General features: G+C 38.6%; 1 protein-coding gene and 1 long non-coding RNA gene across 2 annotated transcripts in view; both read right to left on the bottom strand.

Moving 5' to 3' along the window:
* Nucleotides 1-15,615, bottom strand: part of LOC121680500 — a 30,613-nt gene that overhangs the window by 4,247 nt on the left and 10,751 nt on the right. Inside the window, exons 2-10 of the mRNA XM_042059903.1 lie at nt 10,538-10,570; nt 9,470-9,821; nt 8,112-8,145; nt 7,260-7,458; nt 6,848-6,994; nt 6,353-6,530; nt 6,060-6,160; nt 5,826-5,976; nt 50-69 (exon numbers count right to left, since the gene is read on the bottom strand). Coding sequence (XP_041915837.1) covers nt 50-69; nt 5,826-5,976; nt 6,060-6,160; nt 6,353-6,530; nt 6,848-6,994; nt 7,260-7,458; nt 8,112-8,145; nt 9,470-9,767 — 1,128 coding nt within the window. The 5' untranslated portion in view covers nt 9,768-9,821; nt 10,538-10,570. The remainder of the gene's footprint in view (nt 1-49; nt 70-5,825; nt 5,977-6,059; nt 6,161-6,352; nt 6,531-6,847; nt 6,995-7,259; nt 7,459-8,111; nt 8,146-9,469; nt 9,822-10,537; nt 10,571-15,615) is intronic.
* On the bottom strand, nt 3,930-4,471 carry LOC121680399. The gene is made up of 2 exons (XR_006021681.1): nt 4,274-4,471; nt 3,930-4,071 (listed from the first exon to the last, which is right to left on the bottom strand). It is a non-coding gene; the product is annotated as an uncharacterized LOC121680399 (long non-coding RNA).

Below are 15,615 nucleotides of genomic sequence, written 5' to 3'. Positions count from 1 at the left end.
CATATTAATTGACTTAAATACAAAAATATAAAAACATTGACATCTGTACATAACCATCCCCTGGTATGCCTACACATGATACACAGGAAGAGGTTGAGTAAGATAGCGAGGAAATTTGTAAATAATATTGGCTTACAACTGATTTTGCTGCAGCACAGATTGTGTAAACTAAGCCACATTATCCTTACTCTGCTCTTAGCTTTTTTATTTTAGAAAAGATACATTTGGAATCAGAAACTATTCTGCCAATGTCTCTTTTGATCATTTAAAAGCAAGTGTGTCCTTTTTAATCACATTTTTATGAGCATGAAATGCTATGTGTATGTGTATGTTTTTCAAGCTAAAAGCTGATTCGTTGTAATTTCCCTGTATGACCTGCTGGTGACCTCAGTGAGAAGTTACTGTAATGTTAGGATGGTCTAAGTCATCTACGACTAATTGGGATCACACATAAATGTTTTCGCAACGTTCTTAAGTAACGATGGTTTCGGAAAATGGTCTGGAAATTGAAGACATTTATAAGAGGGACTTTATAAGAGGGACTTTACGAACTACTTAGACTTGCGATGCTTTCAGGAAACTGGACCCTGAGCACCTGAGGAAACATTGTTGATTGGCCGGAAGAATGTTAGGAATAGCTCCGAGCTACTCGGTCCCTGTCCTCTTTTTTTTGAGCGCACACACTGGACAGACAGCTAAGTGAAAGGTGAGGAAAATCTCACTGAATTACAGTTTTTTCTCATTCGCTTTGGTGCTTTTCTCACATCACTATTAACATTTGCACAGTGGTTAGTGCATTTCTCAAAACAATTACCGGTAGTGCAAACTGCAAAAGCACGTCACTTGCTCAAAATGGATAGTCCATTCCTCAAAAGCAAGTATTTATGTCAATGAAACTGCCAGTGTCATCAAAATGAGTAGTCTTGACACCATCGTTTATGAACAAGATAGTCAAATGGCTTTGTCATGTTTTCATTATGGCAGTTTATTCTCTCAGTGTTTTTCCATACAAAAAAAGGTCAGAACTCGGTGACACTACCTGAATATACTCAAGACAGCACTATACTTGTACAGCCATTTGAAAACTACAGTAAAGTTAGAAATTGCTGGAGTTAAGAGAGTAAGTGAGTACAAGACACTGAATATGTACATTTCACAGTTTTACTGTATATGCTCTTTGCAATTCTACAGCATTGTGACATAATTTGTATATAACTAGTTCACCAATTTTGTATGTAATGACTCAAGCAATGAAATGAAGACTATTAGTTTTATTGGGAACGACTATTCAGCATCCATAATATAGTTCATTTTGACTTACATGACAAAGCAACTGATACATATCCAAAAGCATTTGCAATTTGTTCAGAGGAAGGAGAAATTGCTACTATGATGTGCACAAATGACTAAATGTTGTGGAGGTTGAACTAATAGTTATGAGAATTTTCATTCTGATCTGAGAAAAGCACCAAAGCAACTGAGAAAAACTGTAAACCAAAAGAGTGCTGATTTATACTTTTAAAAGTGGTTGGGAGATAGTAGGCACTTTAATACAAAATGACAGAGGCTCACTGTGACAGAGCGCAGTGCGTCTGTCACTGGCAAAGGCGGCTTTCCCGCCGCAACGGGAACAATGACTTTACAAACATTTGCACAAAGACGGCGCTATAAAATCATGTTGCGATGTTGATTTGTTTGATAACATGTTGTGAATGGTACAGACCTGAGGCGTGTCAAGACGGGGGTTAAGTTAAACTAGAAATTGGTTTTAAGTTGAACATACAGGGAATCAAAGCCGCGATATGCGGTATAGAGGTTGAAGCGTATCTATTTATCAGTAATGTAAGCGTTCTCTAAAACCGCGCATTATAACATCAATGCTTACTAGCTGGGAGATGGAAGTGCTTTGTCCGAGTGTATGTATGATTGTGTGTATGTACTTGCCTGTTCGCGGTGCTTCAGTTGCTTTCTGGGTGCAGGGGAGCAAACTGGAGTATTGGGCAAGGGACACTTTTCTGTGCATCTTTCGCGCCCAGACGTGGGAACGCTTATTGGCGCAGGTGTGTTTAGAGTGGTAATATTATTTGGTGCTTAGTGAGGTTTATTATGACATTGTATGGAAATATCATGAACGATTGTTAGTAATGTGTATTGCCTATGTCATGTGTTAACCAAAGTGTGGTGAATTTGAATTAATTGATTTGTTGCTATGCATGGTTTAGTCCAGTGTTTTAAATGGTGTCTGCATAGCGCAGTCAGGGGGGAGGATTCCTCCTCAGGAGTGAGAGGTCCTGCTGAAAGGCATTATGTTTGATGTAAACGCTGGGGGACAAGAAAGTCAGATTCTTACATTGGAAGCTGAAAATATTCAACTGGTTCTCAACTATTCGGTCAGGTGACTGAAATCAGTTTATGCTTCTGCTTCTGATTGTTATTTTTGATGGTGTAAGCACTGGATAAAAGCATTTGCTAAGCACCATAACCATATCTAAAACTAATATATAAAGTAGCCTACTATAGCCTTCAAAATGCTACAAAATAACATCTTAATATGTGCTACATTTCCAAATAATTCAGTTGTATTAATTTGTCATATTTTGTTTGAGAGAAATGTGATGCTTTAATGTTTCCAGGCAAATTCGTCCAATTAAGGTTTATCGATCTTGATATCATACCTGGTTTTGTACTGGATCCTCCCATGACTAATTCTGTGAAGATGGAAAAATGTCATTGCTTTAGAATGTTAAACAAACTCAACACACATTATTTAAAGCAATAGGTTAAGCATCTGATTGTGATCCCAGGGACCACTGTTCTGACCCAGCAACCTAAGGACCAGCGTTAAATAAAAATAGGCCAAGTGATTCCCAAAGTGAACATATTATTTAAAGGAGAATTCCGGTGTGATATTGACCTAAAGTGTATTGAAACATGATACCGAGTGTGAACGTATGTCTCATAGCCCATCTCGGCTTGTCCCCTGCACTCCAAAATCTGGCGCTAGTTAGCCGATGCTACCAACAGCTTTTTCAATAGTGGTGCTTCGGCATCGGGCTAGCCATGCAAATAAATCACTGTTTTACACCCATTTACGAGGCTCAATGTATCTCCACACTTCATTGGTAGACTTCCGAGGGCCCTGACATTTAAAACCAGACATTGAGAACTTTGAAAAAGCACTGGTAGTTTACTTACAAGACGATTTATACAGACAGTATCTTCACAAAGTTTAGCGTTTGCAGCCATCTTGAATTTAGTGAAGATAAGTCGAGCAACGAGTAAGAACGAACAGGTATGATAAGGGATCAGATTCCAAAAATAATTCAGTGGAAATGCATGGATTCCATGCATTTCCACTGAATTATTTTTGGAATCTGATCCCTTATCTGATCCTGATCAGATTCCAAAAATAATTCAGTGGAAATGCATGGATTCCAGTAAGGAATGTAGTCATGAAGATCAAGTGGGTTCCAGTTTACTTAAGCAGGTAAAAGCAATCGAGAAAAACTGTAGTAGGCTACATACATGCAACTGATTTTAAATGTCTGCTGTGTTTTTAATGATGTCATGTTGGTCAAAATACATAATTCTGGTTCCCTGTTGAATAGTCATCGACCTACCCCATAAAACAAATCAGCCTTATTTCATTGCTTGTGTCATTACATGCAAATGTGCTGAACTAGCTGCCATAACTACCGGTAGTTGTCATAGTCTGTCTAACTTAACTGTTTGTGACCTGACAGTCAGGAAGATGTACAGTGGTACACAGCTCTGACAAAGGGGTGTTTTACTGTATATTGGTAATTTATCATTTGCATAATGCTGCAAAAGCCTGTGCTTTCTTAATAGTCACAATGTCTGTCAACAGAAAAAAAATGTTGAAATGTGCTGTTGTGCAAATGTTAATGATTCAAGAAATGCACCAAAGCGACAGAAAAACAGTAATTTAATTCTCACATACATGTACAAGAGGACTAGTAACAAACACACATCCACAAGAAACTCAGCTTCTACAGCCTACACCTCACCCATACCACATTACTGTGCAAGCAGACCCGAAGCAAAGTTCACCTGTTGAAGATAACTTTGTTGATATAACTTTGTTGATGGCAGTTATTTGGTACAAGATCTTAGCACAATTCAATGCAAAACAGAAACAAGCACAAATAAATGATCGAAATAGGCTACCATTTGGTCTACATGAAGAAGAAACGCATGAGTCTGAGAGTAGTGTGTGAGTAAGACTTGGAGATCATATCACACACACACACACCTGCTAATGCAGACTGTGAGAGGTTTTGTCACTACAATGTCAATAGGTGTCCACATTCCTCTTGGGCTGTGGAGGCAAACATGCAGGATTAAATTGTTTCATCCACAGAATACCACAGTGCTGCTACCCTGCATTGAGTGACCTACCACTCAAGTGAAAGGAATGACTCTAGTGTGTGTGAGTGAGAGAGAGAAGCAATTTTACTTTGCTTGTCTGCTTTTAGTAATTTGTTCATTTGAAGATACACCCATGATGGAAGGATGGATAGATAGATAGACAGATAGATATATAGATAGATGACCGGCAGAGAAGATTAAGATTTTAACTTCTGATGGATCACTCCTCAACAGTAATAGGCTACTGTAACCTTTGCTGTAGAGTCTTTTAGCAGGAGTGTTAATCTTATTTCTGTTGTAATTAGTAGGAAAAAGGCATATCACAGTGTTGTGTTAGCAAATATGTATCAATTAATCTTATAAATGGCTGATTAGCACTTATATCTTAGGACTTAGGCTGTTTCAACCCTTATTACTAATCATATAGCTATAATTATCCCTTATTATTGGAATTGATGCGATATTCAAACTTGTGATACATTTTGCAACTGTATGGGCAAGTTTAATAGATTTAGGTGTGCACCAGCTCACACCTGTGTAGAACTGCTTAATTTTTCTGTTTTAATGATGCTGTTTATTACTTACCAGTAATCCATAACCCAGTAATGGTTAGGGTTAGTGTTAATGTAAGAGCACACGTAGATCAACAGATCAGTGTGTGTGTGTGTGTGTGTGTGGCAACAGACTGTAAGTGAAAAGGAAAGTACCACAAAGATAATTCACATGAACATACAGAGTAATGCTAGAGCAATACACTCATGGAGATACACAACAATACAGCGTGAGAGTGAACATTTTCCACACCGGTCTCCATCAGAGAACCGGGGTTATATTCATATAGCTTTATGTTCTGTTGTTTTACTGACTAATTATCAGATTGGAGTGGAAATGCGATTTAAGTGACTGACTATGGACTTGGGAGTTGGATACTTATTTGTGAATCCTCCCTTGTATCCTGTCTCTTCCATCTACTAAAAATGTGGAGAAAATGAGGAAGGACAACAACAGTCTATAAAAAAGCAAAAGAGTACAATGCAGTAGACATTATAATGCAAAAGAAAAACATCAAGTGTTGTTCATATAAACAAACCTTTTAAAAACATGTTAAAGCATTTTAAAAAAGAAGTTTCAATTATTATAAACAAATATAATTAAATTAGGAATTTATTGGACTTCATTTAAATGAATTAGGAAATTATATACCGGTACGTGTTTTATATGAAATATAAGTTCAAATATTGTTGACATATTCTCTTCAGATCAAATCGGAGCAGAACATTAGGAGAAAATCATCCAAGAGAATCAAAGTTTTTTCAGTTACACACAGTTACACACAGGACACAGGACAAAATTAGTGTGACATTTTAATTACTCATATGTAATATTTTGAATCATGATACACCACAAAATCACTTTTACTATTACAAGTTATTTGCTCACATAGTCATCTGCAAAAGCAACTGCTTGCTTAAGAGCATTCAGAATTAAACAATTCACATTATCATTCAGATGTATCTCCTCATGGTAGTTCTTCACTGGGAAGATGCAGTTCATGGGAACACCCAACGTGTTACTGCACACTTCCATCTGCATAAACAAACATTATGTTAATATGTTATGTTCAGCAACAACGCACACACATACACACACAGTGCACCAAAGGAACTCACTTTGTTCTTGATGGACTTGCTGGAGTAGGTGTTATTTAAGTTGTCCTTCACAAGCGGACATACCAAGTCCACATGTGTCATGAAGACCACTTGTGGGATGCCTGCAGAATCAAACACATATAAAGACACTCATACAATCACACCTCACCCAGAAACAGACACACAAAATACATGATGTGCTCTAATCAGCCCTATATGTAGTTCTCAACATAGAATTCTGTCAACCAGACTCCATTTTCATTAGTTGCATCTCCCAAAATTCCCCATTTACTAGTAGAATGGCAGATTCTTACCTAAGCCACTGGCATGCTCTCTGACATCTCTCATCTTCTTCATTAAATCATCATTTTCTTCTCTCAGATGGATGGTGCTTGCTGAGAGAACACTGACCAGACAGTGAACCTTATCATCCAGAGTAGGGCTACTGTTGTAGCTTGTGTCTTCTTTGGACAGCGGGGCTGTTGAATTAAACTAAACAAACCAGAATACATACACACATATATTTCTGTGTGTGTATGTGTGTGTCTCTGTCTGTGTGTGTGTGTGTTGTGTCTGTGTGTGTGTGTGTGTGTGTGTGTGTGTGTGGTCACGTGGAAAAACTGTAATAATATACAACATAAATTGTCTGCATTTAATGTGTCACTGACACTCTTTTCAAACTCCATACTATCCAAACTATACTGGTATTCCTTAGATGCCGAATGATCTGAAAATCAACCATGCATACCGCATACTGTGCACTTGACCTATTCACATGGTTGTTTTAAAAATGTGTACTTGATGCCTACCTTGTAATTCTCTTGAATGTGTCCCTCTAATATACTGATGATGTCATCAGTGTGTATCCCTCCATCAAATTTCTCAAGTCCCATGATGTCACTGAAGACAAACGGCAGAAGCCCCATCTGCTTGTCTTTGATTTGCCAGGTTTTGTACTGAAAAGTAAAACAAGAAGACCAAATATCACATCCTAAACTTATAAAATACTTTAAAGTGAATTTATTATACTGCACTGTCAAAAAACCCATTAAAGAAAATAATATTTAGTGGTAGAAAATTCAGAGAGAGAACAGTGCTGCATACTCTGGGTTATTTTAGTTTGATTTTCATGCATCATGTTTAATGCAAACTAAAATAATCATATTAAAATCTCTGCCCCTCTTAGTGGTGCAGTACTACCCAAAGATTACTTGCACTCACAACTTTAGTGAAGCTCAAATCACTTGAAGTGGCTGCCAGTGCCCCCACTTTGACTTGGTCCTGGAAGATGCTGTTGATGGAGTTGATGATGCTGGACTTCCCTGCCCCCACAGGCCCATGCAGCAGGAAACGCAGATGTTTGGGTCCTTGGCCACTGAGTTTATACTCTTGCAGACTTTTCTTTACTGAGACACTCTTTCTATCAAATGTGTCAATAGGCATGTTCACACATTATTTTGTGATAATAGTATAATAAGCACAGAGAGACATTGGAATTTATCCACACAAAGTGCCAAGAAGCACATCAATTACTTGAAATCCCACTTTATTACACCTCGGCCTTCCCAACATTCGGAGGTCTGTTAAATCTATATAACTACCGCTGCAAAGTATATAATGACCACTGTCAATGGTTGTCATGGTTTTGTGCTTTTGATTCACGTCTTTCATATCATTCTGTAAGAAGTCTGTTCACTTATTGCAATGGAATTTCATTGAAAGTGAAAGTCAGCTAGTAAGACGTTGCCACGCAACACCTGAAACTGTCAAGTTCTATCTGTGTGGCAAACTATTTATTTTGTCAGCGGAAGCCACGAAACGGATTAATTTTCAATCAAGACCCGCAGCCATATAATAAGCGGGATAATGTATTGTCCGCCGACAATACATTATCCCTTACTTAACTTCTTCTCAATAATGTATTTGAAAAGTTATAATATACTGTATGAAAATATGTCATTATGATCATGATTGGCCTCCACTGACAGTGAACACAATAAGGTCTGCACTGGCCAGAGTATTTTTATGTTGTATTTCATGAAGATGGATGTGGGTGAGAGGTTGAGAACTTACCCCCAATTAATAGTCCTCCAATCTCTGTCAAATTCTGAGAAACAAAGCCAATATAACTCACTCAAAGTAGAATGTCTCCATTATACAGTAATACAGCTATTAGTGAAAGTATACTTAGTAATATACTGCACCCTCTGCATTTATCGCAACATTCATATTATGTGTTGTTTTTGCTAAAACTATTTATTTCTATTTTTTTCTCTGAATAAATTTGCTTATCTTTAACCCTTGTGTTACCCTCAAATCTTACCGACATGCTTTATCCTTGGGGTCAATTTGACCCCAGCTAAATAAACCCTCAGACAATAGTTATAATTCATATTTTTACCCAGTCCCCCCCCCACACCCCTTTATTACATTACATTACATTACATTACATTTAGCAGACACTTCTTGACCAAAGTGACTTACATATGTCAGCTATATTACAAGGGATCACATTGTCCCCAGAGCAACTTGGCGTTAAGTGCCTTGCTCAAGGGCACAACGGTGGAAGCTGGGAATTGAACCCACTACTTTCAGGCTACTGCACGCTAGCCCAGCTCCTTAACCACTACACTACCACCGCTTTATGAACCTTGGAACCCTGGCTGGCAATATTGCCCATCCAGTGTCAGCAGCCCAAAGGCTTGCTGTTGCTTCCCGTTTTGACTTATACAGTCCTGCCAAAATGACTTATATGTAATATGTATTTGTGTATGTAATAATGATAATAACAATATGTTCTTATACTATTACAATAATAATATCCATAATGTGTCAAATATTCATGTATCTTGTTTCATACAGCTGGGGTCAAACTGACCCCAAGGAACATCAATATACAAAATATTTGTACAGGACATTGAAAACATATTATTGTACAAATTTCATGCTAACTCTGTTGTACCCTTCAATTGAGGAAAAGTCATGAAACATGAAGCAAAAAAAAAAAAGTGAACCATATATTTTATGATGTTAAACGTTGCTTGGGGTCAAAATTGACCCCAAGGATAACAGGAGGGTTAAAGGAGAAATCCGCCCTATTTTTACCTGAATCTTGATCGCTAGATGTCACTGTCACATGTCAGAGTCCTGTCAATAGGGAAGGGCACAATGTTGGAAGGCAGGAATTGAACCCGCAACTTTTTTAGGCTACTGCATGTTAGTGACAGTACTCTGTGAAATCTAGCGATCAAGATTCAGGTAAAAATCGGCCAGATTTCTCCTTTAAGATTGGATTTTTCCCTCATTGTTTTCACTGTGAGATTAAGACAAATTGCCAGAAGTATTGCTTTTTACTCAACTATACCAGGGGTGCCACAAATGTATGTGCACTATTAACTGAGATGTAGGCTAGATGTCAAATGATTACATACGAGGTAGAGAGACTGAAGAGGACTCTGAGGCGGTGCCAGTATCATTCCTCAGGGTTATAGTGTATTTCCCTTCATCCTCTTCCTTGGCTTTGCTTATCGTGAGACTCAAGTCTTTTCCGCTCTTACTAATGCTGACACGGTCACCATCATATAGCCTTTGCCCATTCTTCTCCCAGATGACTTTCAATTGGTCTGTATTTGCCTCACATCGGAAAACAATGTCCTCTCCTCTTTTCACCTTCTTGTCACATATGTGAGATTGAAATTCTGTTGGAATGTTAGATGGCAAACAGCTCATGCATGAATACTTGCTTACTCCACCTTTACATCCTGACAGTAATTTACTGTAATGCTGAAACACAAAACGTTTATGACTAAAGGTCAACATTACATTTCTATCCAAAGCGACTTACAAAGTACATTGTCCCCAGAGCAACTCAGGATTATTTGCCTTGATCAAGGGCACAACGCTGGAAGCTGGGAATTAAACCCGCAACTTTTTTTAGGCTACTGCATGCTAGCCCAGCTCCTTTGCTACCACTGCTCCAAAAGCAATTAATCTAGGAGTACAGCAGATCCGTCCATTTGGATAAAATTATAAAGTACTGTATATGCAAACACCTGGCAGTCAATGTTGAAATCAACCCCCCCCCTCCCCCCAACACACACACACACAAACACACACACATACACACAAATCACACCCTGAATACAAGCATGCACCCCCTTACAAAAAAATAGCTGCATTATTTCAAGTGTCAGAACAGCAGTTTTCTGAATAATATAAAATATTTGCAGTTCTTATACAGGAAATGCAGTATTTTGGACACAAAAATTGCATTGTAGTGCAAAGTACTGTACTGCAGAAATGCAGTATTTTGTCATTTTTGACATGAAAATATAAGTGCATTGTAGCCTACTTAAAAACTACTAAAAAACTGCAGTTATTTTTTGGAAGACTTTAAAAGAAATAGCTGAGGAAGAATGTTTGTTGTATAAATAAATGCATCCATGTATATTGAGCAGGCTTTTAAAATGTAGGCAAGGCCCTTTTCTACTGTGATATACCTGGTTTTGGAAGAGATGATCCCATGATAGACACTGAAACAATAAAATATCACTGGTTAGGCCTTTTAAGTAGGTTAGGCCTATGTATTTATGCACACTTTTACAGGTATAGCTTACGCTTAGTTTTGTACATGAGCCCCCATCGGGCACACCTCTTTTTATGGTCACTGTATGCACACTGTATTTTATATGAATATTTTGTAAAAAAAAAAAAAACATTATTTCCTATATGAATGGTCCTCTTTTTTCAATACCTCCCAAGTCATGTGACCTAGTGACTACAAACCAATGCAGAATAGTTATCCTATATGGGACTCATCGGGCACACCTCTTTTTATAGTCAATGTATGCACACTGTATTTTATATGAATATTTTAAAGAAAATACATTATTTACCATAAGAAACGGTCTCCTTTTTTTCAATACCTCACAAGCCATGTGACCTAGTGACTCCAAACCAATGCAGAATAGTTATCCTATATGGGACTCATCGGGCACACCTCTTTTTATGGTCACTGTATGCACACTGTATTTTATATGAATATTTTGTAAAAAAAAAAAAACATTATTTCCTATATGAATGGTCCTCTTTTTTCAATACCTCCCAAGTCATGTGACCTAGTGACTACAAACCAATGCAAAATAGTTATCCTATATGGGACTCATCGGGCACACCTCTTTTTATGGTAACTGTATGCACACTGTGGGACTGTTGCACCGACACTGGATTTTAGGGTCCCCCCACCTGCTAAATCCCACTTTAACCACTGACTATAGGCCTAACTTAAAAAAAAACTGGGTTCATAATCCACAGTGCAGGTTGACAGAAATCCTGAGGACCAGTAGGTGGCGAACATGAGCTTGAATAATACTGACCAAATGTACATGAAGAAAAAGTTAGACCACATGGGAGAGGAGTTGAATTAACAGTGTTGTTGATGATGGGGCGGTTCAAACGTGGTCATAAAAACAAAGAGAAAGACCTCTGGCGAGAGGCAGGAGGAAGAGACAATGTCGTCAAATCTTTAATTTTTCACAAATTTGGTGAGAATGTCTCAGCAGAACAGTGGTCCTCTGTGACACTTGCTCTATTTAAGAAAGATAAGAAAAACCTTCAAAAGTGGTTGAAGGTCATTTGGAAACAGGACCGGCAAGGAGTCCGCACTGATGTGTTGCAAACAGGTAGGTTCCCAACTAAAATGTATGTTGTAGGTAGAATTGTAACTGTCCAAGACTGTGATGCTACTGTAGCTAACGGCTAGGTGCAGGTAGTGATGCTTCAGTATAGACTATTTCTAGCTGTTTAGATCAGTGGGGGATGCCTTCTAGCACTGTCAAATTGTCTGAGCATTTAACACTCCAAAAAGGAGTGAACCAGACTTTAAACCTATTGAGAACATCAACAAAGTACAAAAATCCTCATGCTAGACAAATTAACTGCTTATTAACTGCCCATCCACCCCTCCAATGTGGCACCTAAATTGAGCTAGAGTAAATGAAAGAACTACTTGAGACCAGAGATTAAGACATATTTTTGTAGTCATCCTTCTGCTGCCCTGTCAGCCAATATGTTTTAAAATGTCATAATCTGAGGGAAGCAACATGGGTTTGTAAAACACACCTATTACTGTTCTCTACTGATTTTGTGTGATACTACTACTTATGTTTGAATGAATGATTTATTGGTCATTCGTCATAACCAAAGGTTAGGGGCAGAATCCTCTGCTATATACAATTTTCTTTTCATGACACAGACCAAAATGTGTTAGTTCCATTGTTTCATTGTGCTGTTCTGTTATGAATCTTTCACCATAAATCAATAGAATCACATTTATTTCAGTGGGAAAACTACTTAAGAGTAGTTGTAGTGGTGCGCATCCCCATCGGTGAGATGCAGGGCAAATGGAACTAGAACTCAAAAAGAATGAAATGCCTGAAGTCTGCTAAAAACTCCCATACATTTATTATGTGCTGCAACGTTTCGACCCAGCCAGGTTGAAACGTTACAGCACATAATAAATGTACAGTATGGGACTTTTTAGCAGACTGCGGGCATTTCATTTTTTTTTTTAAAAACTACTTAAGAGGCCAACATGAGTAAGACAAGTATTTTTGCAAGCTGACAACCTGGCTAGAGTTAAGGGGTTTTAAACATTAATACTGAATAGGTTACCAGCTTGTACCCAGAGGTGTTGCAATGTCAGTTTTGGCCCCTAGACTAAAGTAATGTCACTGTCATTCCAGTTGCAGTGCAAATCAACTCAGTTACAGTTCTGGGTCCAGGGCCCACGCACTTAAGTCTCAAAAAGTCTGAAAAAATTCTCCAACAACTCCAATACAATTTTGATCATCTTTGAGGGACCGCTTTGACCATGCAGGATCATCCAGACCAAACGTGATGATTGTGTTACCTACTACTCCTATTTATGTACCAGCATGCAAAATTTGAGCCTCCTACATGGTTTAGTTCCTGTGCTATGGGCTTGTGAACCCCCCCCCCCCCCCCCTCAATAAAACTGGCTGTATCTTGGAAAGTATTGATCTTAGGTATGAGCTACACCAGGCGCGTAACTGAAGCGTTCCGTTCGCAACGTGTAAAATCAATATTAAATGCAGTGTTTCCCCTAGAATTTTTTCCAGCAGTGGTGCTGTTGATCATAGGAAGCCCCCCCCCCCCCCCCCAAAAAAAGAGAAACATTTGAAAAAATGACTCCTTAAATTGTGACTTCAGGTGGATTTTGTGAAAGAAATGGACAGATTGAGTTACAAATTATGACATAACCATCAACACAAGCATGATTATTGCAGTACTTGAACAGGATTATTCATGTTTTTCTTTCACCTTTTTCATTTACATTATTAGTATTAGCCACTGTACAACTGTACACTGTAGGCCACTGTACAAACTATTACTATTTAGAATATACAGTGCTGTGCATAAGTTAAGACATTTATATATAATGTATTTATTTATGATACATGATGCATTAAAAATAATTGATGTCCTATTTTTTTTTAATTAAGGCATTAAGACAAAAGGCAAAATATGTTTTTATTCCTCCCTTTAGTCAATTTCAGCATGGGTGTCTTAACTTTTGCACAGCACTGTATAAACTATATAGACTTCTCTTCCATGCCATTACACTGTATTGGTGCTGTGCAAGTCGAATTGAGTGCCTGTCACTTTAATGGCCCGTGACGCTGGCTTGATTCTCACGGTTTTAAGCTAACTTAGTAGCGTTGCTGTGCATGGTGCATAAGAATATGTGGATGAAATTAATTATGTTTCCCATGTCATTTGGTAAAATAAATGGTCAAACATTCGAAGAAAATTCACTTGGATTATAGCAGATAAGTGTCTTGTATCATATCTATAATTTTGATGAGCTCTACAGGAATTACAAACTATCTCAGATGTAAATGAAAGCATTGCCTGTATCACAAACAGAAACTAAACAATGCGTGGATTTATCTGGGAATAGGCTACTGAAGGTAGGGGCGAGCTATCTCGCTGGCGTGTTTAATTTGGTTCCTTGGTTAACATAATGTAGGCTACGTTTTTTTGCACAAAATTGCGTCTGCTAATAAACTTAAACATAAACACAAACAAGCGTGATCTCCTGTGGAATCCCTGACTGCGCCTTCAACGTTAGCCTACTATTATTTGTTGACATGAAACCTGAACGAACGGCAGCTGTTCCTGAAGTTCACTTGCGTCTATTTTTTTTTTTTTAATTAGGCAACTCTTTTTGCAGTGGCACTTGAATTCCAGGAGCGGCGCTGCACCGCTGATGAATACATTGTAGGGGAAACACTGAGATGAATGGTCTATTTTTTTCGAACGTACGTCCCACTGTCACGTCTGGTGTAGCTACTTCCATTGATTAAAATGGAAGCTAATTGTTGCAACAGATGCAATGCGAACGGAACGCTTCAGTTACGCGCCTGGTGTAGCTCAGCCCTTACATCTTCTATTTTACAGTAGTTCTCCTGGGTAACATAGGTACACCTTTTTTTCATAATTGTTTGAGACCTAAATGTGTGGGCCCTGGTTGAATTAACGTGTAATGACCCATGAATAACACTACTTGAATTTCTTTTTGGATATCATCATATTAAGGGAGAGAAGGCAATGAGAGAGAGACAGGTAATACAGACGTCAAGGTTCAGACACATGAAGGGACAACACAGACACCCCCAACAGTTAAAGGAGACAGGGCAAGTGACAGTGAAGACGGACAAAACTCTGAGACAAAGACAAGGGACAGAGAAGTACAAAGAGCTGTGCAGTCCAGTGAAGAGTGATGGCACAACTGAAAGAGACGGCACAGGGACAACACAGACACCCCCAACAGTTAAAGGAGACAGGGCAAGTGACAGTGAAGACGGACAAAACTCTGAGACAAAGACAAGGGACAGAGAAGTACAAAGAGCTGTGCAGTCCAGTGAAGAGAGTGATGGCACAACTGAAGGGAGCGAACAACAGTTCAATACATCCATACAAAGCTCTGTACCAAATGAAGAAGACAGAAAGTTTACTAGATCTATTAAAAGAGAAATGGAAGCTTAGCGTTAAATTCTGTCAGGAAGACTCAATGCATGCGTCACTCATTCATTCATTACTTCCGAACAAACACCAGTCTGCATCAGCCTTTATAATCACTTTACTTTGCACCTGCCTGTTGCTTTCAGGTGCCGATTTTCGATGTTCCGTATCCATGCACGGGTAGCTAGTCATTCACTTCGCCACAACTTTAACATGTGATGCAGTCACAGACCAGTAGCTTAGCCTACCTTACGTTCGCTTCAACTGAGTTGGACGCATCTCACCAAAGTCTCGGGGGTTTCCATTAATGTAGCATAGTAGCTTGTAAACGTCGGAGAGTAAGGTAGGCCAAATTGTTGCCACTGTTCGGGTTGTCCGCCCGGTCTTATCAACGGAAAGAGACAAGTTCCGCGGCTTGAAGGTTCTCTTTCACCCTAGTCTCGTGTTAGATCCTAGTTGCTTAAGAGGTTAACGTCGTATCGCTAACAACGCAAATATGGTTGCTAAACTTTTCTGACGAAAACCGTCAGAC

Source organism: Alosa sapidissima, chromosome 13, assembly GCF_018492685.1.
Source record: "Alosa sapidissima isolate fAloSap1 chromosome 13, fAloSap1.pri, whole genome shotgun sequence".
In the NCBI taxonomy this organism is placed as follows: Eukaryota; Metazoa; Chordata; class Actinopteri; order Clupeiformes; family Clupeidae; genus Alosa; species Alosa sapidissima.
The sequence above is the reverse complement of the archived record's forward strand: the minus strand, read 5'-3'. Positions and strand labels throughout refer to the sequence as shown.